Raw genomic sequence first — 26,577 nt, 5'->3', positions numbered from 1 at the left:
TTTTTGCTATGATCCGGGCAGTTCTGGGGCGCGCCACACCTATTTAACAGAAGATTTATCTGTTAACAACAAACTATTTTGTCTGTTTGTGTCGTTGCTGTGGAACTTTTCTAGACTTTTTTGGGGTGGGGGGACAAAATCAACTTGAAATGCTTATATGTGCAGAAAATTAAATTAATCACATTGGTAAATTGAGTTTTTATTTGATTTCTTTCGCCTTAAAGGTTGTGACATGTGGTTCTGTGAGGCTTGAGATGTGAAAATGCTCCTCTGTTTTGGTCCAAAATGAATGTTCTCCCATTACCATGTATGGACCATGTGTCCTGTCGCTCTTACACTTCTCTGCAGTAGATCAGCCATGTTCTCTTAGCTAGCCACTGGGTTCAAACCAGGGGGACTATGCTCTTACATCACCCCATGTTTGGCCATCTGTGGTCATGTGACTCGACATACAAATGTCAGCTGATGTGTGTTCAATTATTTGTTCCCACTTTCGTAGGTACTGAGCAGTTCTGATTCCATAGACCCTGCATGTTTGACTCAATTTCCTCTCACTCTCCACTGTGGTCTGATCCCTGTGACTCTCCTCACAGATTGTTTTGGGCTCGGCAACTTCCATCTGTCCTTCAATTATGCATCTGCTGGATTAACCTTGAGCATATCTGGGCAGATTCAGTCTGTTGGAGATCAGACTTTGGCAGCTGTTTCATGACTGTCATTTAACTACTTTGCAACATTTGTTTTACCTCTAATCTGTCAAATGTGAATCGCTTGGAAACAACATTAATGTCAACAGCCTTACTGTCTGTCCTGAACCGTTATCTTATGAGCTTGTTCCATTGCTTGTTTTATGATTTCAATATTTCATTTCTACTGCTATTTAGGAAGTTCCCAATAAGCCTGCTTGCACAATGTCATGATATTACATTAGGAGCGCTTTGCATTTCTCTCACATCTCTGGACAGTTGAGAGGTGGGCGCTGGATTTCTGCATTACCTCACTGAAGGTATAAATGTGAGGAATTGAGAAATGCTCTGACCTGCACCAACAGTCTGTTTCCATTTGTCTGCTTTTAGTGTGGTACGTGTGAATATTTGTTGGTCTGCATCCAGCTGCACGCAGGGATCAGCTGGTCTGACCTTTGCATTGTCTCCCACCTGCATGGATGATGAAGAGTCACGATTGAAAGCACAGATTACAGATTAATAGTTGAGATGTTGCGGTAAGTGGGAGGAGAGATGGACATAAGAGGATAATCGTATTTGAAACTTTAAGCACCCGCATCATTTCAGCCATCAGTGATGGCGAGAGCCACTTCATTCGTGTGTGTGTGTGTGTCTGAGACGAGGCTAAGATCTGTGTGTCTGTGTGCATGACCTGGATAAATGTATCCTCTTGTTGCTGACATCCAGCGGATCACTGCATGACCGCTGAGATCCTTCCACCAGAATTCATGTTGACTTCAGGCAGCATGTGGACCCGCATTAGAGCTCGCAGCAACTACAAGACCCTGAGTTCCACCCCCGACTCTCAAGATCCCACCGACCTTCTGGACCTCGGCAAGATATTTGTGAAGCCATGGAGCTCCCTTCAGGTCAGCGTGTAACCTTGGTGTTTGACTTGACAATGTGGACTTCATCTCTGATCTGGCACCTGTGCATTGTTTTCCCTCGTAGTTTGACCTTTCTAAATCAGTGTGTAGCCACTGGCCTGTTTCATAGTCACTAATCACGTCTTTGCTCCATCCAGACGTGAAACACTTTTATTATGCGTCTGTTGTTGCAGCTATTGACCCTCCTCAACAGTTATTGAACAAAAGTAATGCAATGAGGGAAACCACTCCACCTCTGGTGCATACGCTATGTGTACGCATATGTATATGTCGGCACGAAAACCTCTGTGTCAAAATATTAATCTCAGAAAAGTCAGATTAATAAGAACACTTGTTTAGCACTATGATCTTGGCAGCAAAGAAAACATTAACTTGACAGCCGATGCCCCCTGACTCACCCGAAACAGAAGGTTGAAAACATTAGCATATTTTACACATAAAAGGGGCCTAATAATATTCTGAATAAATGTAGGAATTTCAAAGATTAAAAGACGCAGTTGATAGCTGTTTAAAAACTATACATTTTCCATATTCGTGTCAAAAAAAAAAGGTAAATGAAGATAAATGAAAGGTGAATGTGAATCTGATACTAGGACTCGACTTTGGATTACTTTATGGTGGCTGAGGAGGCTTAAGAATTCCTACTGTATTATGTATGATCGAGTGCTCTGGTTAAAATCCACTGTCTTAAAAGGAATTAACATCTAATGTATGTCTTGGATCAACTGAAGATTAAGTGCTGAGACTCAACTTTCTCTTCCTTTCAAGTTCCTGAACCCTGATGCGTATGACCTCTATGGTGAGGACTATGACGATGAGGAGGGTCGATCATCAGCTCCCCATCCCTGCCTCCTGGTCTCTCCGTCGAAACAAGTTACTCTGAACATCAACGTTGGAGGAACGGTAATGTTCAGTTGGGGAGCTCACCACAACAACAGTACAACAGTAGCCATGAGAAAATATGACCCGTTTATTCTAAACATACAGGTTCCACGCATAAAATGGAATATATTCAATGAAAACATTATTACAAAGTAACCTAAATAAAGTCAATACAAACAAATGAGACATTTCTAAGTGCACAATGTCAATACAGGTTCACCTCACATAGTATGGGGGGCGTCATGTCAAGACTTTGTGCTGGAGATGTTAAACTTTGTTTGCAGGTCCTAGCATCACATCCACTTCAAGGACATGACTGACAAGTTTTCAGACAATGATGTGGATCAGATCAGCGATCAACACTTGATTTCATTTAGAGAGTCAGTACAGCATTTGATATTGTTATGATCTGCACCACCGCTGTCGCTTCGCTTCAAGGGGAGATGAGAGCTGGGCGTATTATCTCTGTTTCCTAGCTACCATGCTAGGTCCTCCACTGATGCTGTTGGTGGCGTCCTGACACAGGAGAGCTGGAGTGGATCCTGGAATGGAGTGCTTTGTGTGTGTGTAGTATATAAATATTAGATTTAATATTTTGATTTAGCATTTACTTTTAACACTTACAGAGATGAAACCATGGGACGTAACGTGTACAAAGTGTAGTGTCTCAAATGTAACAAGTATTTACTAAATCTGTGAAAATATTGCCAAAGATTTCTGCTAAATCAGGAAAAAAAACTGTCTTCATTTTTACATTCGGTGTCCCATATGTGTGAGCCTGTTTATACTGTCTCCTGGGGACCAATTCTTGACAAAACACTGTCCTTGTGGGGACTTTATGGCTTCGTGGGGACCATTTGCTGGTCCCCACAGGTCTAAACCTCAATTTGAAGACTTCAAAGTAACGTGGGGATTATAATTGGGTATCAGTTTGGTTCAGAGTCCTAGTTAAGGTGAGCCACGTGTCTTGGTTAAGTTTAGGGGGAGAGGCTGCGGTAAGTATCATGGCAATGGAAACCTCACAATGTCCCCACAGGGATAGCAATACAAACGTGTGTGTCGGACAATTGCATATTATATATTAATATTGTGGACGGGCGTGACGTGTTCCACCCTTGACAAATAAACCCACCTGCAGTTGTGAAAGATGCTGAGTAACCTTTAGAAACAATCTCAAATTTCTAGGTCATTTCAGTTACCATTTGTGATTGATGGTACTCGTTGTCGACTGTGCATCCGGTCGTTGGAGGCAGCAGGTCATGGTTCATGATTTTCACCAGGTCTACCAAATGCCCTCAAGATTAGCTGCCAGGTATCCCCAAACTCGGATTGGCCGTTTGGCTCTGTGCACTGACCCCAGCGGGAAGATGGACCTGTGTGACGACTATATCGTCCAGAGAAACGAGTTCTTCTTCGACCGCGACCCTGAAGTGTTCCACAGCATCTTCCACTTCTACAGGTGGGTTGAACTCTGGCTCACATTGTCGCTTGAATCCACGCTGCGGCGCATCTGTGTAGGACTGGAGTGCTGTGGATCAAGGAGGAGCTGTGTCCGCGTCACTTCATGGAGGAGATCAACTACTGGGGCGTCAGGATCAAGAACAGCCAGCGCTGCTGTCGCATCTCCTTCGAGGAGAAGCAGGACGAGCTGGACGAGCAGCTGAAGATCCAGAGGGAGCTGATGGCAGAGGTGTGTTGCCTCCTTGGACAGCTGTCTGTGGGGGGTCAAGGTCTGTTTTGAGTGAGTCATGTCTCTTCTGTGCTCACGGCAGGTGGAGAAGGAGGAGAACGAGGAGTTGTTTGACAGCATGATGTTTGGACCCACTCGGAAGAAAATCTGGAATTTGATGGAGAAGCCCTTTTCCTCCATCCCCGCCAAACTGATGGCTGTCGCGTCCTCCATCTTTGTTCTGGTCTCTTTGGTGGCCATGACGCTCAACACTGTGGAGGAGATGCAGTACAAGGTCTGAGGGAGGGTAACACCACTCGACATCAATCCATGAGAACAGTTCCTCACCGAAGATTGAAGCCCAACACTGATTGACTTGTGCTCCAGTCCGCAGCAGGCGAGCCCAGCGGAAAGTTCTACGGCGAACACGTGGAGATGTTCTGCATTCTGTTCTTCACCCTGGAGTACCTGCTGCGCCTCGTCTCCACGCCGGAACTCAAGTCTTTTGGACAGAGCGTTCTGAACACTGTGGACCTGATCGCCATCCTGCCGCACTACCTGCAGATGGTGCTGGAGCACTTTGATGAAGAGGACGTGCGCCGTCATTCCGGGGACATCGAGACAGTGGCCAGCGTTGGGAAGGTCAGAGCACCAAGATACTGATCTCTTTTGCTTCTTCTGGGAAACAAAGAATGAAAGAAGTGAAGAAACATTCAAGGATATGAATTTAAAGCTGCATAAAGCCATAAAGGTCGGCTGGGACAGATCCGCTCCCATCCTGCAAGGACCACAAACAGTTGTAGAAGCCAGTGTCTCTCTTTTTGGCCCAGTGATGGGGAGAAGTTGTTGTCTTGATGCCATAGAAGCTTGAAGATTATTTTATTGTAATTACACAATCCTTCTGAAGATTATTTTTGCTGGTGCAGGTGGGCCAGGTTCTGAAGATCATGCGTCTGATGAGAATCTTCAGGATTTTAAAGCTGGCTCGACACTCGACTGGACTCCGAGCCTTCGGCTTCACGCTGAGACAGTGCTACCAGCAGGTGTGGTGCAGGTCAACACACACACACACCATCACATGTACGGTGACACAGTGGGTGAGTCAGAGAGAGTGGGACAGATGGAGAGACAGACCAGAGGCAGGCTGTTGTCATCCTTGAAGACCTCGAGGAGCAGACGGATGGAAGGGAAATGATCCAGTTTCACCTCATTTGTCCAGAGATAGAGGTGGACGACATGATGACATTAAATCATGAATAGTGTGTTGATGATCTACCAGTATGAGGAGATCATATGGATTCAGTGACACACGCTGCTCATGACATGCAATGCTCCTCTTGAAGAGAGAATGATTGCTCCTCACCTCCTTTGTGCGCACAGGTGGGCTGTCTGCTGCTCTTCATCAGCATGGGGATCTTCATGTTCTCTGCTATGGTCTACACTGTGGAACATGATGTGGACAACACCAACTTCACCTCCATGCCCCACGCTTGGTGGTGGGCTGCTGTAAGTCACCTGGACATTCAACTATCTTCTGGCATGACCATGCGTTGACGAGAACCTCCTCCCGCAGGTCAGCATCTCCACTGTGGGCTACGGCGACGTTTTACCAGAAACCAATCTGGGACGCATCTTTGCCTCTGCCTGCATCTCCTTTGGAATCATCCTCAACGGCATGCCGATCTCCGTCCTCTACAACAAGTTCTCCGACTACTACGCCAAACTGAAGGCTCAAGAGTACACGGCCGTCACAAAAGCTCGGGGGAACCTGCACTTCACGCGCAGGGCGACCAAGAAGATCGCGACGTGTAAAAGATTCATGTAGCGTTGCTGGATTCACCAGGTGCTTCTCCTGAAATGTCAACATAAAACATGCTGACTGCACTTGTACCACTTTTTTTCCTTGGAGACTTCAAAGCTGTATTCACTGTTGATTTCCTCTGAGAGCCATTCAACATCAACCATCACTTGGAGTCATTTTCCTTTGACTGACTGGACATGAATTACACCATCAGAGCTGTCTCCAGGTCGATATATACAGTATATTGAATACGATGAGTCCTGAAGGTGAAAAATGGCACAAAGAACTGAAAATGAACGGGGTGAAGATAAACTTTTGTCCCCATCAGTTTAGAAACATTTAATTGATAAAAAAAAAAAAAAAAAAAAAATCAAGTTACAAACTTGAAACATTCAGAAAATTAAAGTTGTGGCTTCCATCATTCACACAGACTTTATTTCTGTTATAAAGCCGGAAAACAGAACAGAAACCTGGATGTTAAAGTCAATGTGTGGTCATGTGTGGAACTCATACACTCATACTCATACAGTTAAACCACGTAAAACACAAGTCACCAAACAGTATTTGGTTATGGAGCATGTTGAGTCGATGAGTCATCGTTCATAAGTTACAACTGCGTTTCTCCTCGAGTCACAGCAGGAGGGTTTCCAGATCACTGTCCTGACATCAGTGTTCACTTGCTGAGATTCTCCAGGAGGATTTCAACTCCTTTATTGTTGCTGATGCTCTTGAGCTCTGAGGCAAACGACTGCAGTGTTTTCTTCACTTCAGAGGCAACACTCTTGTCGCAGCTGTTCAGCAGGCTGCAGGGACACAGACACCAGAGTCACTTACAAGTCAACCAGGAGAGGGACGAGTCCACTCAATGCACACTGGCCGTCCGTTTCAACCAGCCAGTTCACCAAAGAACAAAACAGATGTGCAGCTTGTTCCAACTCTGATCTGCACAACTCAAGAGTTTTCAGTTTCTAAACAAGGGTCAAGCCTTTGTTTAATCAACTTGGAGTCAAAGTTGATCTGCTAACAGCCTGTTTTTGAGGATGTCATTGGAACACGTGAAACAAAATGTCGCTCCTCCACCTTCTCAGTGTATTTGAAATATTTATAACACTGACAATGTTTTGTGGAAGCCGCAGCTATGCTTCACATCCAGGTTGACATTAGGGAATGACATAGCGCTGATGATCATCCTCTCCAGAGCCCCCACCCCCCACACTTTGAACCAACATGCTGCACCATCTCTGAGGCTGACCTGCAGAGCACCATGGCTCCTCTGTTGACCTTCGCCCAGCTCTTGAGGTTGTCCAGCCCCACTGTGTCCACCAGGATTCTGCCAAAGCGCTCTGGTGAGAGAGGAGAAAGACGCCTTCAGAACCATAAACCTTTTTCAACTAGAAAGTGTGTGAGTGCGTGTGTGACCTTCTCTTCCAGCTTCAGACAGTGCAAGGTCCTGCTCAATGAGCCACTTCAGCACCAGATGTCCAGCTGGATGTTCTGCCATGTGAAGCTTCAGAGAGGAGGAGGGAAAAAAAAAAAAAAAAGTCAGCCACTCAAACCTTTGCATCGTCACACAGAGCAAGTTCACGGCAGCCGTCAGGCAACACAAGTCCCTTGTTCTGAACCTTCCAGACAGCGCCGTGAGCTCTTCAGGTGCATGTGTTCTGCCGACTCTCTCCTGAAGACACGAGCTACTCAAGCTACCACACCTCAGTGTCCATCTCGCCTAAGAACATCATGACACACTGAGACCTCCTCATTTTAAGATTTTAAACGTCTCGAACGACAAAATTACTAGTGATGCGTCCATCTGACTTCTATGGTCCCGATACCTGGGCGATGGAAATCCACTGATATGGATACTGATCTGATACCGGTGTTGGAAGTAAAGCAAATCGAGTAAAAAAAATATGACGAGGAATTACAAACTTGGTAGGTATTGACACGATGTGCCAAATGTTGGCTGCGCTACTGTACCGCAGCTGCACTGCTTCAAATCAGCAAGGATTCTATTGTTCTTGCAGAGCTACACAAGGCTGCGCTTCAAGTTGGAGTGGAGAGAATTAACGGAGGGGATATTAACCTCTGAAGTGATGTGAATCTGGGCACATTTCATAGTAAAAGACGATGTATTGACGCATTTTACTGTGAGAGTAAAAGGAAAACCACAGCATGGGCTGCAGCTCTGTGCTGCATGAAACTGAAACCAAAGCATTGCACCTGGCCATTCCAGTGTAGAGGACTATAGTTTGTGGTTTTAGTTCTACTTTTGACACAAGAAACTCTCAACAGTTGAGAGTTGAGACTGCAGACGGTCATTTCATCAGCTGATTTATGACCTGCTACATCTCTTTTATTTGATGATCTGCGGATCTGTGTTTGGATAGCGCAGTGACACGTGATCTAAGCTTGTTAGTTCAGCGTTTCGCGTGACTATACTGTTACCTAAACTTGTGTTGTGTATTGTTTATGATTCATAATCACTCGCTCAATGAAGCACTTCCCTCAAGACACACGGGCAGCTGTTGTGGGCACGCACGCGGGCGGGCTGGCAGACGGACGGACATCCATCCATCCATCCGACAAATAGTGAAGCACGACTTTATAGTGAGGCCAAATATATGTGGGCTAGCTGATCTCTGATTTACTGAGCCATCGCATCCTCCATTACTCGTCTCTGTAAATGGATCAAGTAACTGCGTCCTCACTTGACTGAGTGGAGAACTGCTGCTCCACTTCAGCTGTTAGCTTCTGCCATTATTATGACACGCCTGGTGCGACGTCAACATGAGCACTAAACATAGAGTTCAAATGCTGGTATCGACTCCCAGATGGGCAATTTTCACCGATGCCTGATGCCACTTGAAGAGGCCGGATCAGGTCGGTACCCGACACCAGGATCCCTAACAATTACTCCACAATTGGATTCTGTGTGTTGGACTACCTGTCCGTCTGTGCCCCCCGGGACCAGCTCCTGACAGGCCAGTTGAGCCACCGCCGTCATGGCGGGCTGCAGGTCACCGCAGGCTGAGGCTAGGATGTCGCTGACCGTGACACTTGTGGCCTTGTCCATCACCATGGATGCAGCGTTCTCACAGAGATAGTGCAGCAGTGGGGGGGACACCACCTCCAGGAGCTCCCTCCTCCGAATGTCTTTGTCCTTTTTACTGAGACAACACACTGGGTTATGGTCTGCTCACAGAGGTTTGAGGCGGGGGGTGTTTGTGAGTCTGTGTCACCTGTGTGTGTTGCCGTCTCCCTGCTCCAATACCTTGATAATCTCAGGCAGGAGGTGAGCGGGATCTCTGGGGCTCAGCAGATACAGCAGAACCTTCTTGCCATATTTGTTGCTGATGACCTCCTCTAGAGAGCTCAGGATTTCCTGAAACCAAACATGAATGTGCTGCAGCTATATCGTGGCCTGAACCTGTTTCCGTTAACCACTCACAGAGAGCACCGCCTGTCGGACCAGCTTGGTGTCGTCCACACAGTCGAACAGCGCCAGGAGCACCAGGTGACCAAACTCCCCCTGAGGATGCCGCAGGTGAGATTTACCAAGGTGATTGGTGACAGGTGAAAACAAAAGCCAGGAGAACTCACAGTAGCAAACTTGACCATGTATGTCTTCATTGTCTTGATGATTATTTTTCGGTCCTGTAAAACATTGGAGTCAGTTCAGAAGAACATCTCACGTATTTTTCCAAGCGATGCTGGGAACTGCAGGTACAAACCTTGGCGGTCCCATGCCACAGACAATGCATGGCCACTCGTGCACCGTCGTGTGTGTAGGCCATGTAGACGACCGACTCCCTGATGGACTCGATCATTTCCTGCACGTAGATAAACGTGTATGAAGCCCAAGTCATACTTAAGTCAAACACTTTCACGAATAAGACACTCACTGATCTCTGTTTTTCGTCGGCAAAGAAGAAGAAGTCCAGGAAGACTTTGTGGACGAGGGAATGTTTGATGACTTGCTCTCTGAAACAGGAATGATTGTTTTACAGTCAGTACTGAAACGTTCAGTGTCGTGTTATCACACTGGCATGAAGGGGGTGAAATCCCTCTCTATGTGTGGTGCCACTGAGCAAGGAGGAAGTCCATCAATGGATTTGAGTTACTAAGAAAATCAAGAGACACTACTGAATGACAAGATAAGAGGCTAAAGAAACGAAAGCATCCAGTGTAAAACCGCTCTCAAAAGTAAAGACCCTGACAGGTTGTCCTTCACATAACACACTCACTTCTGGGCCATGGGCGTGAGGATCTGCTTCATCTCCTCCACAATGTGCTTCTGTTTGTCCGGCTTTTCTTTAACCACTTTCTCAATGGTGTTACACACCGACGACTGAAAACACAAACAGGTGTGAGCTACAGGCCGACAACAACCAGCGGTGGTGCACAAGTGTGTGTACCTTGCACACAGTGAAGGTGTTTCCATACAGCTCTTCCGTGAGCATGAGTCTCTGAGCCAGCACAGCTTTGTCGTTGTACGCATACTCCACGATGGTGGAGGCTGCTGCGTGGCGAAGCATCGTGCGAACGTGACCTTTGAATGTTAGCATCACTGACGCAACCAACTCCTTGTTCCTGGAGAGACAAACGCATGAAGGAGACGCATCAATAAAAAAGGACAACACGATTATCGTTTGCGATTATTGCTAATGTCAGGGACAGTAGCCACATTTTTGTTGCTATAATTTAACTTTGCAATCACAAAGTGGAATTCTGTAGAAACAATTACACAATACAGGAAAGCAGAGTCGTCGTCTGCCTCTCCAGCCCAGACATGTGGTGCTAGCACAGACTCCGGCAGTGGGAGTCCAACCAGTCCACATGCTGTCCTCAAGCAGGAAACGCAAAACCTCCCCCCCAAATACTATTTCAATTGTAAATACTTTTTTTGCATGGATGTCTACATCTTTCTCCTCATTGTACAACTGTATTTCTCCCCCATATTAATGTACTGAAAAGTTCAATTCGATAACACGTAATGCTCATTGTTACAGGGCTGCTTACAGGGACCTCAAAAACAAATGAGCAACGCAGAAAAAAAAGTGATTAATTTCTGCCCTTTATTTTTTCTTTTCCTCATTTTGAAAGTTGACAATTTTAGACGTTTTTTGTCCTTCTGAATTTCTGCACTAGTCACAGGATACAATGTGATCTTGCCTGCCCCTGAGCATGTAGCCCATGAGCATAAATGTGGCTAAATACGTGAGGCGACATGTGTCAGGTTGACACATATGAGCCAGGATTTACATTATTTACTCAGCAGCCTGTCACCATCTTAGCATCCACCACACGCCGTACTCAGACTGGGTGACAATGACTGACAGGGCGCAGCCATCGCGCTTTGTTTGAATGAAACAAGAGTTGGTCTGAGATCTACTTGCAATTTCTCCAGAAGGGTCACAAACAGAGACGACGACTCACCCATACATCAGCAGTTTTTTCACCACGTGTCTCCCATACTGTGACTTGCACAACGTAATGACATCATCTGTCAGAAGAAACAAAGATGGAGCCGGGTTTACAACTTGTTTTGTTATTAGCATGTATCACTTCCTTTGTCGTAACTTTGTAGATTTTCTTTAATTCATTGCTGTGTCACGACTACCTATGCTTGACCTCTCACCTTTGAGTTCCTCAAACACCTCGCCTCTCTGCTCATGACTGGCAAACTGGATGAAACACTGCAGCACCCGAACTGAATCATGAGCATACGCCATCTAGCGGACGACACAAGACAACACTGATTCGTAGCTCCAAAGAGGCTTCTTCAGCTCTCATTCATTTGGGGAAACGAATGTATCAACATCAATACATGTGTAACAGAATAACATCAAATGATGTGAAGCTGGATAACAGGTGTTTCAAATGTTCATGCAACATTTGTGAAAAGCAATTTTAGACAGCATCACATAAGATGTTCTATGTTTCAGCAGACAACAGAATTGCGTACCTGTTTGACTTTTCCTCTCATCAAGTCATGAAGTTGCTTCATGAGTTTCACCTTCACTTTGTCCTCACACTTTTTTCTGAAAGCAGATCAATTTGTCAGAGGATTAAAGTGAGCGGAAGAAATGAGAGCACTTTTTAAAGTGAGAAGTTTCTGCCTGTATTTTCTGACCAAACTGTTTTCCAGCTGCTTTAAATCCAAACACATTGTGACCGGCTCAGTAACAGTCCGGTTTCCTGAGCGTTTACCTTCTGAGTTCTCCCCACACTTGTTTGGCTTGGGAGATGATTTCAAACATGTCCTTTCTCTCGGCTTGCTGCCTAAAATTCTTCAGGTCCTTCTTCCTCTGCTGTCGGTTTTTCTTCAGCTCCTCCTTATCAATCACTTTCTTTGATTGGGCGTCTCCTTTTTTCACCTTTTTAGGTCGTGGTCCTGTTCATGAACACAAGTGAGAGGAGTAACGACATATAGCAGACAAGCACTCACCAATATGGAAATTCATTTAAAGACACAGGGACATGAACACTGTTATAAACACATCCCATCTCATGGGCATTTTGGTCATATATTACAGCTGCTTCCAATCTTACCTCCATCGTCTCTTTTTCGTCCATCTTTAAATGTCTGCAGCTTCCTCTTCTTTCCATCTCCAGCTTTAGAAAAGTTGTTCTGTTTCTTGCCAAAGTCTTTATTGTTGGCTGGATGACCTTTCCTTTCAGCATTACTGAATGATTTAAAAGGTTTCTTTCCACCAACAGGTTTCTTTCCGCCCAGTCTGAGACCAGCAGATTCTGAACAGAGCATGAACGTATTAGAAGCACAGAAGAAACGTTGACAATGATGCATTTTACCTTTTCCTTTCTGTGAGAACTTCTTGCCTCCTTTAGAATAGGGGGATTTTTTTGATTTGTTCTCCATCCTGATCTGAACTTAAGTGACAACAAAATCCTTGATCACAAACATTTGCTCAAAAAACAGCTACCAGTACCAGTTTGTTTCGTATTATAAATACACAGCTTAAAGGGCAAAACTAACATCGCGAGTACGACCAACACAAACAACAAAATGCCATCATGCACCGTAAAAAATAAATAAAGACGTAAAAAGATTTAGCACATTCCAGTCAACGAACCGTAAACAATGACTTCTAGTTAAATGAAGCACATACAATAACATTTCAAAGAAGTAACTTACATTTCTGCCGTACACACGAGTACAACCCGCGTGCTACTTGCGACAACACTTTACGGCACAAACTGTCCAATCAGAAGCCCCCGTCTCAGTCCGAACGTCCCCACTGTTACGACAGACGTAAGTCAAAATGATGGTGTCATTTCGGACATAATAAAATCTACACGAACGCCGACGTATTTTTCAGGGACATCATACTGTGTCAGTTTGGATTACATGCCTTTTCATCATCGCAACAACGACCTCATCTTTGTAATATTCGATAGTTTCAACGTTTTCTACAGTTTTTACACGTACGAGAAACTTCGATTCCCAGAATGCTTTGTAATACGTCTCATTCAAGTATCCTGGCAACCAGAAACTTCACCGGACTCGGCTCAAATAAAACATGACTGATGCATGAACTAATAATGTAGACCACAACAAACAAAACGAGATGGTATTAGCTGCATGCGGAAGATAAAATGTGAGTGAACTTTGGCAACAAAATGTCATTTATGCCTTTCTGTTTAGTTGTACACGACTTTCAGTGAAATGCAATTGCAATTTAATCCCCGAATGTTATGACGTAATTCTACTGCTGCCAGCGAGAACGCATTCTAGGCATGTACAGACATGTCTTACCATGTATTTTATTTTGCGAATATTCGGCCCAATCAAATTTATTTATGGTGTTATTCTACATAAAAATAATGGAGTCAAACAACCAAGCAGTCAAACAAAGTAAAAAAAAAATGTTATGGTTATAACAAATCTGAACATAAAAATGCATTCATTATTTTTCTTTTGTTTTTCCTCTGCAGATACAAACACAAATGAACGACTCCATGATCATGGACTGCAAGCATGATGATCTGCTCTCCAGACCGTCCATCACACCTGACTCTGACATAACAGAAGAGCTCCTGCATTTGCAGTATCCTCTAATGTGTTTAGTTATAACTGTGCTTTTGCCCTGTTACATTGCTGCCCTTTTCAAGCATCAAGTGGTGGTTGCTATAACAAATGACATATATCTGTGGTGTATGATCCTGATCCTGTTTCAAGTCATTCCTTTGGTTATGATAGTGGACGCAGATCAAACCTGCAGCTGCTGGAAGAGAGAACACTGGTGTTTATAGCTGGTAACCATCTGGTCTTCATTGACATCCACACGAACGAGCAGAGATACCTCAGGTCCTGCAGCGGACAAGGGATCGGCTCAATTGCAGTAAGACTTCATTTCAATTTTACCCTCACAAACGAAAGGATAAGCATTTTTTTTTTATGATTCATACCTTTAAAATATAAAGTAAATAAAATGGAGCTCAAACCTTCTGTTTTCCATGTTCACTCTGTAGCTCAAACAGTAGATACTACTGAATGTTTTTGTGTCTGTGTATCATGTAGGTGCACACAAGCTCGAAGTGCTTTGCTGTTGGCGAGAAGGGAACTAAGCCCAATATTATTGTGTACGAGCATCCATCCTTGAAGCCGTTCCACATCCTAAGAGGTATATGGTCATTTTACTTCTGACACGCAGAGCACTTACAGGCTGCAACATGGACAGGAAAACAGAGAAAATATTACAGACCAGATTATAGCTATAACTTGTTAACTGCAGTGCTCATGGTCTGTTTAAATAGTGTGTTGATATGGTAGCACTGAACTATAGACATTACACATTTAATCCATATTTTTGTACCGCTGCAAAAATGCAGGAGGAGCTGAGCGAGCGTACAGCTGCTTGAACTTCAACCATGACGGCAGTCTGCTGGCCAGTGTGAGCAGCTCTCCAGACTTTATGCTGACCCTGTGGAACTGGGGGCAGGAGGAGGTGATGCTCAGCTGCAAGGTCATGTCTCCGGAGGTGTATCGGATCAGCTTCTCCCCACACAACCCTGGGTTGTTGACATCTGCAGGATCAGGTCACATCAAGTAAGCCAGATGTTTGAGCTAGCACATACAGTATAGTGATATTACTTATCTATAAGTAATCTATATCCTTGGTTTCTGTGTTTACAATTACTAACCTTTATCAGTTTCCACACATCTTTTTCGTTTTTTATCGTTTGTGATCTCATGTTTGCCTCCAGGGTTAGAATTACATTAAGGATCCTGATATTGTTCCAATGAAAATCCCTCTGTCTGCATGTTCAGCTAGTTTTCAGACTATATATGTCAGTGTTGACCTGGACCTACAGTAGCAAATGTAGACTACAGATGCTCCTGTCTTTGCGTATACAACTGAATGATCTTCTCTGCTATTTGTGAACACACTAGTGTAATCCCAGGAGCTCTTTATTTCTATCCAGATACGACTACATCTTCGTCATCTTGTCATGCTTCTGTAATGAGCTCCTAATAATTCATTGTTGGCAGGTTCTGGAAGATGGCAAGTACATTCACTGGCCTCAAACTACAGGGACTCATGGGACATTTTGGGAAAAGGGCAGCTACTGATATTGAGGGTTACGTGGAGCTCCCAGATGGGAAGGTCAGTCATGGACTACAGAGTGATACTGTATGATTTTCCATCCATGGTCTTTAATGGGCAATTCCGTTGCATTGTATTGATGTACTGTATGAAGGCTGTATTGCTGTGTGTTGTGCTATAGTATCCCTGTAAAAACCGGCTCAGTGACGCTTTAATGAAACCTTTTTGTCAGGTTGTGTCCGGGTCAGACCGAGGAAACATGCTGCTGTGGGAAGGAACCGGCATTAAGGTGGAAATCTGCCGAAAAGATGGCCGTCCCTGTCACGAGGGCACAGTCCAACCATTTTCTTTGGAAGATGGACAGCTGCTGACGTTTGGCTCCGATGGTGTAATTCGGGTATAATACAAAAAAGCTTGGTTGTCAGTGTTAAGTGTTAACTAGAATGAAACAAACGAAAGACAAATACTGGTAACTCTTGTGATTCATAAACAATATCAGTCGATAGCGTTGGCCTCTCTGCCTCTGCAGAGCTGGGACCTGGAGAGCATTGACTCTGCTGAAGCCGACAGTGACTGGGTTGAGCTGGAGCCCATGGATGAAATGATGGTTGGATACAACGTCAGCCTCTCTTGGATGGTGAAGAGCCCTGTGCCTGGCTCCTTCGTCTGGTTTGCTCAGGTCAGGGATCATTCAGCAACAGGAATTGTGAAACCTATTGTGTGTAGTACTGTGTGTAAACATAATATTGTTTATTTTGGATCAGTTTGACAATAGCACAACAAATCACGATGGTGGCTATATTCAAGTTTTTATATCACCTTATTTAAACTAAAGCTCTTTTAATGTCTTAAAAATATTTGTATACAATTTTCAATTTTATAAGAATTTCAAGTACATTCAGATTACTGGAAACCCTGGCCATTGTGTAGTGAAAAACATCCCTGAATAAAAGCAGACAGATGCTTTTGTTTGCTTTTGTTCAGGGATTCCTCCATGTTTGTTGTTGTTGTTATCATCCTAGCTGCCACGTGTCTTGTGCATCAGTGTGATCACTGGACCAGGAACTCCTGCACTTACAAAGGTTCCCTGTTGTCTGGAGAGCAAACTGTTCAATTTTTTGTTGTAATGAATTAATCGTAATTAACTCGCCCCACCACTAATATATTTGTGATGCAGGATTCACGTGGAGCCATCTGGAAACTGGATCTTTCATTCACCTACACCGTGAGATGTTGACAGATGACACCCAGATTTTACATTATCTTGAGGGACAGGCCGTCTTATTTCCCCTTATTCCTGTCTTGTGTATTTTCAGACTCCCGATCCAGAATGCCTGTTTTCTTTCCATGCTGGAGCCATCCAAGCGCTACATGTGTCCAGCCACAGTCACCTCATGACCACCACCACTCTGGATCGTGAGTGATGACACTGAACTCAATGCCAACATTTTCATCCTTTCTACTTCACCTCCTCCTCAGGCTCTGTGAAAGTGTTTGACTTTCTGGCTAAAAGAGAGTTGGCCCAGATCTCCTTCAACCAGGGGGGAACGGCTCTATGCTGGGCTCCACGTCTGGTACGATCAGTGAATGAAGCTGAATTAAACAGAAACTGATTTCTGCATCTCTCTTTATGTGTATGTAGGGAAACCAACATGGGGCTCTACTTTTGACTGGCTTCGAAGATGGTGTCATCCGCTTACTTGAGCTGTTGAGGGACGAGTATGGGAGTGGGAGGAGCAAAGGCCTGGATGCTAAACTGCACCTCAGACAGGCGTTTAAACCCCACGATGCACCTGTGACAGCTGTCGCATACGAGAGAAACGGAGCGACAGTAGCCACCGGGGTGAGAGGGACAGACTTTCATTGTGGTTTTCAATGTTACATTTCAACCCCTGGTAATGATGAAATTTCTTTAGGCTTTTTACTAATGCGCTTTTTGGAAAAAGAGAATATTCAATATGAAGATACTAGTAACAAAGCCTCTCCTGTAATCTAATAATCTCTACTTTTAGTGACAAAGTTTTCAACCACAATTCATGGAGGATTTATTTGAAACTATATTGAATTTGATAACTTAGTTAAGTCATTTATTCTGGGAGTTAAAACATCTGTAATTCTAATATACAAACCTTTCATTGAGGGCAGAGATGGAGAAGGCTTCTGCACCACCTTGCCAAAATGTTTGCCTTTCATACAGTATATGGGTGAATACATTTTTTTTCAAAATGAATAAAATTAACTGCGCTGTCATGACTCACACAAGTCCAAATAGTTTGAAGTTGTAATCCTGGTTCCAGAAAAATCTAGCTGAAACAACTACAAGCAAGCAAGCCAACATTAATCTGGTGACACTTGACTGTCTTGCCCCCTCATTGGACTTATTGTGTTGTATTCCTCTCCTTCAATTGCAGAGCTCTGACTGCACTGTCTTCTTTTTCACCGTTGGAGAGACTTACAGGCCAATTGGGTTCATTCATGTTCCTGGGCCGGTGCAGGGCCTGGAGTGGTCCCCTCTTTCTCATGTAAGTGTGTGCATTGGCGAAACTGGTACCAGTAACATTGTAAAATTAAGTACTATTTAAAATACACTATGTCCATATTCACAATGCATGTTTTAAAATAAAGCTGCTGAGACAGTTAATAAAGCTTCAACGTACAATGCGCTTTGCTAATGTTTCATGGTATCATTAAAGTGACTCTTTTTTATGTGTCAGACTGAGAACCGACTCCTCATCCTGTGTCAGAATGGATATGTAGCTGAAGTGCACTGCCCCAAACTGGAACACCAGAGTCAAACAAAAACCTTCCTGCTTGCTGAGCTGCCCAGAAGGTCCTTCAGATTCAAGAGCATCAAGCACCAAATGAAGGTTTGTCTCCGACCGTCGGATAGAATCCACGTCAGGATAATCCTTGTGGATGTTTGTGTTTCAGACAGTGGAGGAGCCAAGACTGATGGGCGAGGGGGAGAAGTGTGGGAAAAAAGAGGAGTTTTTAGATCCTCTACCGGATGCAAGTCTTCTGTACTGTGGGTTCTACTCAGAGCCTGGTCACATCTGGCTCTCCATGGTACACAAACACAAACATTATAGAAAGTCAATGGTTCATTTCAGCACCGTTCCTGAGGCAGTAACTCTGGAAACCAGATGGAGATGAGACAACCAGAACTTAGAACTAGAAATCTGTCGTTAGATTTGTCTTTATTCTGCTCCCACAGAAGTATTTTAACCTTCACTAATTCTCGACGATGCATTATTGATGATCCTGAAAATGTCTTTCATGATTAAGAAAACTTACGGCACTGCACTGAAGTAGTCATGCCAGTCATGTGATTGTGTGTTTTGCACATTTCCCAGAGGCTTAATGCAGTGAACTATTTCCGATCAAACCAGGCAGAATGTTAACACTGAACTAACCCCGGGGGTCTCCTGCAGGGGGGTGACGATGCTGGATCACTCTATCACTGTAAGTTCCCTGAGAATCTTGAAGAGGAAACCGAGCAGTGGCAAGCGCCGTTTGACCTCAGACGTTTGCACAACAACGACCCCATTCTCTCCATCACCTTTAGGTAACTGCACAGTGTGATGAGATGACTGCAGTATTCACACTTCTGTTAAACTGCATACATATTCTTCTTTTTTTCACATTGTCAGATGAAAACCAGCAAGCTGTTGTGCACCCACATGTCTTTTACTATATTTATTTTTATATATTTATTTTAACCTTGTGCAGACCAGAGCTGTCAGGGGGCCACATGTGGCTCCTGAACAGCAGAATTCCCAGATTAGCAATGGATGAATTTCACAACACAAAAGTACCATAGTATCACATATAGGAACTGTGCAAAAATGATTGTCCCTATTAAGTATCTTGATATTAAATGATGAAAAACATTTTTGCTTCTGTTTTGTTGACGGTTTGCACCAGCTCCACAAGGCACTTGATGTTCTGTGGCCTTCGCTCAGGCTCCATCAGGGTCTACAAACTGCAACCCAATGACCCCTGTTTGACCTCCTTGCATGCCTGCTGGGAGCTGAGTGTCCATGACAACCATCATGGATGTTTGAAGCACATTTGCTGCAGCTACGATGATCATTTTCTGCTGACAGCAGGGGATGATGGAAACATCTTCTCATTCAGCCTTCGCTCAGCAGAGGAGCTGCAGAAAGGTCTGCGTATGGTCAAGCTTCCTGGTCGCAGGGTCAGTGAAGGATTTCGTCCTGAGGATTAACCCAGCATGTAGACTGAAATGTTGACCTGCTTCTGCCACAGGTCAGCCATGAAAAGGATGACTTGGCTCAGGACATTGATGACCCAGCAGCCAACAGGCGAGTCAGCACCTCTCTGTCAGTTGGTGGTCTTGTTAATGCCAGTGTTCTTCTGACCCTGCAGCATGGAGGCAGCCATGCAGATGTTAGAGAAGGAGCACGTTCACCAGGAGGCTTCTGTAAGGTTGGCAGAGAAGCTTAAAAGGCTCGGTGAGCTCCAGAGAGCATATCAACATCTGGTGAAGGAGAACCAGAGCCTTCCGGAGCACATACGCCTGACCCCCATGGTACGCACACCTTCCTGACGTTTTATTTGTACATTTAATTCCATTTAAAACACACGTCTGTGCAGGAGCTGATGCTGGATCAGCGATTCAGTGAACAGACAGAAAGAGAGAAGACTGAGAAAGTGAAGGCGGTTCAGAATCAGCTTGCCTGGGAAGAGGAGAGGAGCAGGAGAGGTCTACACAAACTACAGGAATGGTACACACGAGTAGTATTTTTTTTCAACTATGTAAAGATGATCTGATCTTGATCTTGAGAACAGAGATTACTCACATGTCACCTCCGTGTGTGCAGGTTTAAAGAGTCCTTAAATTCCAACCTGGTGACTGTGGCAGCCATCACCAGCAGTCATCTGGTGACCACCTACAGCCTACAAGAACCCATCGATCCTCCAGGCTCTCGCCCGCCGCACGGCAGAGCAGAGCAGCTTGGTGCTGATGCAGCTGCCGCAGTGGATAGTTTCCCGTCTGAGGACAGACTTTCAAGAGAGGCCAGTCAGCTGGATGGTAAGAGGCTTTTTGAAATCTTAATTTACCATCATTGCACAATTGTTTGGTAACCCTCAAGCAGAGGTCCCGGTGCAGATGCCTGTACCTCCTCCTTCCACGATGAAGCTGGCAGACCGACAGATGGAGAGACTTCGGAAAGCTGCGGAGAAAGCTGAGCGAGCTCGAGCCAAGATTGAGAAGAGGAGGCAGGAGTGGGAGCAACTGTGAGTGTGAAGGACAAAAATCATCCATGGGTTTGGAAGCGTCGAGATCAACAAGTGGAGTTCTGTTTTGCTTATTGCATGCGCTTCTGGTGGGTCAGTTACGCGGAGAGACCAAAGGAGAACCATGAAGATCCGCAGGATGTCCAGGCTATCTGTGAGGCGAAGGAAACGATTGGCGACTTTAAACTGAAGTCAGCTAAAGACTTCACAGTGCCCAAACACTTGAGGATGACCCTGGAGAGGAAGAGGGCAGAGAAGAGGAGTCTGGAGGAAAAGGTGTGCACGAATAAGCAACAATATTGGCATAAATGTTGAGCAATGAGCTGTATTTTTTTGTACCTTCAGTTGGGACTTATGCTACTTCTTAATGGCACCAGTATTATAAAACAAAAACATAAGGAGTAGTAGTACAGAGTGAGAGGGTGAATACCAATTACGTGTGTATATTTACTCTATATAGGGTAGGTTCATGGGGATTGGAAAAAAATCTTAGGTCCCATGAATGAATGGAAGTCAATGGGGAGATCAAAGTTATTGTCTGGTCCACTGCACATAAGTTGTGCCTTCATTTAAGTGAGGTTTGTAGTGTAATTTATGATTTATTTTCTTGTGAAAACGTGGAATTATTCTGACTACAAATCAAATGACGCATGTATGACATCACAGTGGAATCCAACTGCTGGGATGCTGAGGCAGATGCTAAAGGTACTAGACTGTCAAAGGTGGAAGATAGCAAACATATGACTATAAATTATTATCACATCTTAGTGAAATAGTAATAACAATGTCCTCCACGCACCAGTTAAGAGAAAAGCAGGTGGAGATGAACAGACGGATTTGGGCACTGAGAGACTCAAAAGCTCGTCTGGTGTCTGAGCTGCATGAGAAGTCAAACCAGCTCCAGAGGGTCCACAAACTTCTGCCATCCCATCTCCATCGTCTGTCACCTAGCATCCCCAGACTGCTGCCAGAGGAGGAGGGCGGCAGCACACTGACAGAGCACAGGTGCGTCTTGGAAGCCATTAATAATGATGCTTGTTTATGGGTCATCGTCAATCAAAAGCACGTGATCTTTTCTAGAAACATTTTCCCAGCTGTGGAGAAGGACCGACTCTTGGGTTTTCTGGAGAGGATAGAAGAAGAGGAGCAAGGAATGAGTTTGACAGCTGAAGATCAAGAAGGCAGTTTCAACGCAGAGCTCAGCCAACTGGAGGAGGAGCTTCTGAAGGGAGCAGAAATCAAACTTCTCTACTTGCAAGACTCGCTCATAGAGCAGGTCTAGTCAGTAAAATATTTCAGTGAACATGGATAACATGTCAGGCTCATTGTAGCTCTTCCACCAACAGATGGAGAGGTCCGTATCGCAGTTTGATGCCCAGCTTGTGCTGCGTCAGCAGAAGCTGCTTCTGGACTGGGAGCTTAAACTTGCTGACATGCACCAGCTGACGCTGTACCAGGAGCTCCTGGTGCTGCAGGAGGTGAACCAGAGGGAGGAGCTGCTGCAGGAGAGGCTCTTGGCTCGACTGGAGGAGCAGAATGGCGTCACGGTGAGAGAAAACAAACAGTTACAAATAATGCTGACAGCTTGTATAATCATTTTTTGGGACATTTAGACAATTCAAATCCAAAAGTAATGGCAACAAATATGTCAAAAATCGTCTTATTGTGTTGCCACTGAAGCTAATGAGTGCATTTGTTTCAGTCGAAGTTGGAGGAACGAAATAAGCAGCTGGATGCGAGGCGCAGAGACGTAGCAAAACTGCAGGGCCGGGACAAGTCTCTGGCTGCAGCCTTCCGGGCCTCACTTGGGGAAGATAACAAATTTGAGGAGTTTCTTACCAAAGTCTTCCAAAAGAAGGTCAAACGAGCAAAGCCAAAGGAGCATGCGGAAGGTGAGAGGACTGAAATATCGAGTCACCTGAGAAGGTCCAGTGTGAAAGATGCTTCTGCAGGTGAGGACAACACGTGCGATCAGTCCGGGGAGGAGGATGACTGGGATGAGGACGATGAGGATGAAGATTATTTCAGCAACACAGAAGAGAGAGGATCTTCTCTGGATGACAGTGTTTGCCCTTCAGGTATGTTCAGAACTTTATATTAAAAAAAAAAAGCCTAGCACCTGTGGATTTGCCTATTTCAGAGGCAGGATTTTCAGTGTGGAACATGAATTTACTAAAATGCTGAGGCTCAGTGGGAACTGAAATCCAAGCAATGTGATCAGTTAATGCCCGACAGTTGAATCCCCCAGCGTGAAAGGTTTTTCATGAACTGTAAAAGCTTAACTTTTCCTAACTGACCATGTTTAAATGTGTCCCAGGCTGTGACCCACAGTTGTTTGACAGCACACTGAAGCTTCGTAATCATCGCTTGGATCTGGAGGAACAGCTGGCAGAAGAGAAGAAGAACGTTGACACTCTGGTAAAGGAGTGTGACGCCCTCATGAAGAAGGTAGACACAGCTGTGACATCATCACTTTGACTACATAGAAATGAAAAGAAGGACCTGGGTCCAACAACTGGCACCAGTCTCAGCAATAAAGCAGACCATTCACTTGATAGGGAGGTCACACTGTATTATTAGAGCTGCTCGCTCCAAAAACTACCTATTACCATGATACATTTTCAACTATTTAGGCACTGTGTGTGTTTGTTTCATAGCCTCCCTGTTGTGATGTGGCTCACTGACTCATCACCTCATTTGAATTTGCAGAAGAAATCAGCGGAAGCCAGTCGGAAGGCAGCAGAGGACGACTTGGAGAAGATCAATCAGGAGAAACATCTGAGAAGTAACGCTCTGGATGTGGTGGTGCCCCTGAGACTTCGCCAGGTACCGACTCAGGCAACAAAAATAGAATCAAGCCAAAAGACAGTACACAAAAAGTGTCTTGAATTTTAACTTTCATATGGCTAAAATATCTTAAAACTAGAAAAGCACAAACCTCCACCAAGTTGCTTCACACCACTGGAACAGTCTCCCTACATACTCCTTTTTAAAATTCCTAGACCCAGAGAGTGATCCATATTACTCCCTAAATTGAATGTTCCTGTTTAACATATTTCCGGAAAATTGAATCTAAATATGTCAGTACCTTTATATTATTTTGGTCACAGACAAGCAGACACACTAGTGTTGACATCTCCTTGGTGGAGGCAATGGTTACAAATAGTGAAGACTATGCAGAAATTGCTGGGGAAAACTAGAGAATAAAGACCTGAAAAAGGGTTTCTTTTTTGTATCTTTTTCTGACCTTATGAGGGCGACATGTTATGCCCAGGCCGCTCTTGGCCCACACCTAGTCTATCGCAATGTTTTCAAGTGGACAGCTCTTAAATGCCTCTGACAGCCAGATTTGAATACTGTCACTTCCTGTCAATGCTAGATTGAGTTTGTGGTGGATGGAGCATTGCCTGGTGACTTGAGCCTGGCACTGGTGCTGCCAAGAACGGAACTGAAGCGACTACAAGAACGGATCGCACAACTGCATTCGGAGAAGATCCAGCAGAGGGAGGTCTACACTCAAGCCCACCAGCAGCACTTCAAGCTCATCCAAGAGTGTAAAGACATGGATGCTGAAATTCAAGGTCTGTGTGCTGTAAACCCTTCGACAAGTGTCCAAAATATAAGGTTGCTTTTGCATTGGAATAGTTCTAGAGAAGCAGTGCAACCAGCTGATGATGATGAAGTTTGGGAGGCAGGTGGATCTGGAAGCTCTGCAGACGCTGTCAGGGAACCGGACGTTGGAGGAGTTGAAGCAAGAAAAGCTTTTCCAAGAGAGTCAAAATGACAAGGACATGAAAGGCTGGGAGGCAAGTAACTGGATGACCATCTGATTCTTTTTCCAAATGGAAAATGGTGTTTGTTTTTTAACAGGCAAAGGTAGAGGAGGCAAGACAGTCACTGGCTGAAGTGACAAGGTACAACACAGAGCGTCTTCTTCGCTTAAAAAGCCTCCTGGACGAGAAGAACGCTCTTGAACAGAAACTCAAGACTCAGCTTCGACACATTATCTGACCGTGACTGTTCTGAACCTCAAACTAACTTGGAGTTGTTGATATGTTTTATTTTCAATGTCAGCCAGCACCTAATATATACAAGTCATTCATTCCATTTTAATCATTTCCCACTAGGCAGAGTAGAGCACATGAAGACAATGAAGGGAAAACAAGTTTCATTTTTTTTGCCCAACACGTGACCGGTCTTTTCATCCAAAGGCACATTAGTTCAGGAACACAAACTAATACAATGCATCAGTTGAAGCTTGACCAATTCAACGATCAGTAGTCATTACACAATTGATGGATAATATATGCAGCTCAAGATGAACATATACAGTAATAATTTCTTTGGAAAAATGTTAGATAATAAAGTATTTTAGACAACAAAATGCCAAGCTAATGGTGTGTTGTTCGTCTGTGAAAGTGAATAACTTCAGGGTGAAACAAAGGTGAGGTCACCTAAATTAAAAATGGATCTAAAGAAAAACATGAAGTGACTTGCACCAGTCATTCAGAGCAAAGTGGAATCCCACACCTCCAGATCACAGCTCACTCAGCTCCCGCAGCAGTTGCTCTTTCTCCCGCTGCAGCTCCCCAATGCTCCTCTGGTTCTGCTCGAGTCGGTCCTCCAGCCACTGCAGCAGCGGCCCGCTCACCGCTGACATCTGGCTGCACAGGTTTTTGGTGAACACGGAGCCATTGTGGATCTTCGTCACGGGGTCCAGGTGGACGAGGCCGTGGATCTTGCGGTAGGTGTCCTGCTCCTCCTGGCACAGCGTACGTGGAAGACCCACTGCAGACTCCAGGCACACCTTCCCGATGCACGCGCGCGGGACTACGTGAACGGGGATCTCCACGCGCTCGTACTCGGCACCTTTCTGGGCGTGTGCCGACTGAAAGCAGGTGTACAGGACGCGGCCGGTTTTTGTGGTTTTGTCCACGATGAAGCAGGAGAATATCAAGCCCACGAAGCACTGGTCCAGCATCTGGTACATAGCCTGAGTCCGCACGTCGACGTGGGACGGCCAGACCGTGATGTGCGGGTGGGAATGGTACCAGCCCACCACTCGCATGGGTCTGCCCGTGATGTCGGCCAACCTCTCAGCCTCCGTAGACGCCGCTGACAGCTGCTCCGGCGAGATTTCCACCCGGTCCTTCCTCTTGTCAGAGCGGCGGAGGATGATGACGGAGTGGATATGAACTACCCGAGTGGCCTCTACCTCCCCGATGCACAGGCCCATCACCTCCTCCTTCTCGGTACTGAGAGCGTGATTCATACACACCAAGAAGGCGTCAGCCTCCAGGTGAACGGCGCTCACCGCCATTCTGTCGCAGCAGCCACCAAAACAAGTTCACTTCCGCCTTCTCCACGGTCCCTCAATTAACGTTCCGGGCTGCTGCAGGTTCCTCAAATAAGGTTCCGCTGGTCCTTGGATTCATACCGCCACCTACTGCTCAGAACTATAAAAACACTGACTTTCTCCACATTTCATACGAGATTCTCAACAAGTTATGTAACTACAGGACTAACATTTTTACTGAATGTGATTATTTTATTAACACAGCAGACGTAGAAGAAAAGCGAAGGCTTTATAAAACCCATCTAAAGCTTATTTAAATTCTTAAAATCACAACACGTCATTTTAATCACAATCTGGATGAGTTGACTCGCTAAACTCTAAAGCTGAAAGACGATTGCTAAGATGTTGGTTTGGAGCGCTCACATATATTTTTATTTAGATGATCTGCCTCTTTTAATGTGGGCTGTTACAGTTGCATTCAAGGCTGGA

General features: G+C 44.9%; 4 protein-coding genes across 5 annotated transcripts; 2 read left to right on the top strand and 2 right to left on the bottom strand.

Annotated features, from left to right (window-relative positions):
- The first annotated feature begins 1,423 nt into the window (after positions 1-1,423).
- On the top strand, positions 1,424-6,370 carry kcnv2a (potassium channel, subfamily V, member 2a). Its single transcript, XM_053854717.1, has 9 exons — positions 1,424-1,594; positions 2,381-2,515; positions 3,775-3,953; positions 4,013-4,184; positions 4,267-4,458; positions 4,551-4,805; positions 5,090-5,206; positions 5,544-5,669; positions 5,737-6,370. The coding sequence occupies exons 1-9, from the start codon at positions 1,424-1,426 to the stop codon at positions 5,986-5,988; spliced, it is 1,599 nt and encodes a 532-aa protein (XP_053710692.1). The 3' UTR covers positions 5,989-6,370.
- On the bottom strand, positions 6,364-13,180 carry pum3 (pumilio RNA-binding family member 3). 2 transcript variants are annotated; one of them, XM_053854703.1, is made up of 18 exons: positions 13,118-13,180; positions 12,775-12,847; positions 12,514-12,714; positions 12,172-12,355; positions 11,927-12,002; positions 11,600-11,693; positions 11,398-11,464; positions 10,377-10,551; positions 10,206-10,309; positions 9,864-9,942; positions 9,693-9,791; positions 9,562-9,615; positions 9,410-9,490; positions 9,201-9,343; positions 8,906-9,128; positions 7,384-7,471; positions 7,217-7,307; positions 6,364-6,767 (listed from the first exon to the last, which is right to left on the bottom strand). In XM_053854703.1, the coding sequence occupies exons 2-18, from the start codon at positions 12,839-12,841 to the stop codon at positions 6,638-6,640; spliced, it is 1,956 nt and encodes a 651-aa protein (XP_053710678.1). In that variant the 5' UTR covers positions 12,842-12,847; positions 13,118-13,180; the 3' UTR covers positions 6,364-6,637. The 2 variants fall into 2 exon arrangements, with proteins under 2 accessions (XP_053710678.1, XP_053710670.1); XM_053854695.1 differs by having other exon boundaries at positions 12,775-12,852; positions 13,118-13,163.
- A 93-nt stretch (positions 13,181-13,273) lies between these two features.
- On the top strand, positions 13,274-25,262 carry LOC128752901 (cilia- and flagella-associated protein 44). Its single transcript, XM_053854666.1, has 33 exons — positions 13,274-13,580; positions 13,918-14,030; positions 14,162-14,324; positions 14,504-14,606; positions 14,815-15,031; positions 15,476-15,590; positions 15,763-15,927; positions 16,060-16,209; positions 16,708-16,755; positions 16,847-16,946; positions 17,010-17,104; positions 17,173-17,373; positions 17,942-18,052; positions 18,245-18,397; positions 18,462-18,596; positions 18,962-19,095; positions 19,455-19,728; positions 19,800-19,855; positions 19,920-20,082; positions 20,148-20,278; positions 20,375-20,586; positions 20,648-20,792; positions 20,891-21,068; positions 21,459-21,497; positions 21,595-21,797; positions 21,873-22,068; positions 22,139-22,339; positions 22,495-22,870; positions 23,110-23,240; positions 23,502-23,618; positions 24,172-24,373; positions 24,438-24,598; positions 24,663-25,262. The coding sequence occupies exons 2-33, from the start codon at positions 13,930-13,932 to the stop codon at positions 24,801-24,803; spliced, it is 4,917 nt and encodes a 1,638-aa protein (XP_053710641.1). The 5' UTR covers positions 13,274-13,580; positions 13,918-13,929; the 3' UTR covers positions 24,804-25,262.
- brcc3 (BRCA1/BRCA2-containing complex, subunit 3) lies at positions 24,355-26,157 on the bottom strand. Its single transcript, XM_053854730.1, has one exon. It carries the CDS (start codon positions 26,110-26,112, stop codon positions 25,330-25,332), a length of 783 nt encoding a protein of 260 aa, XP_053710705.1. The 5' UTR covers positions 26,113-26,157; the 3' UTR covers positions 24,355-25,329.
- Between the last annotated feature and the right edge of the window lie 420 nt (positions 26,158-26,577).

The sequence above is a fragment of the Synchiropus splendidus genome, chromosome 1, assembly GCF_027744825.2.
Source record: "Synchiropus splendidus isolate RoL2022-P1 chromosome 1, RoL_Sspl_1.0, whole genome shotgun sequence".
NCBI classification, from domain to species: domain Eukaryota; kingdom Metazoa; phylum Chordata; class Actinopteri; order Syngnathiformes; family Callionymidae; genus Synchiropus; species Synchiropus splendidus.
Note: the sequence above shows the minus strand (reverse complement) of the source record. Positions and strands in the feature narration are given on the sequence as shown.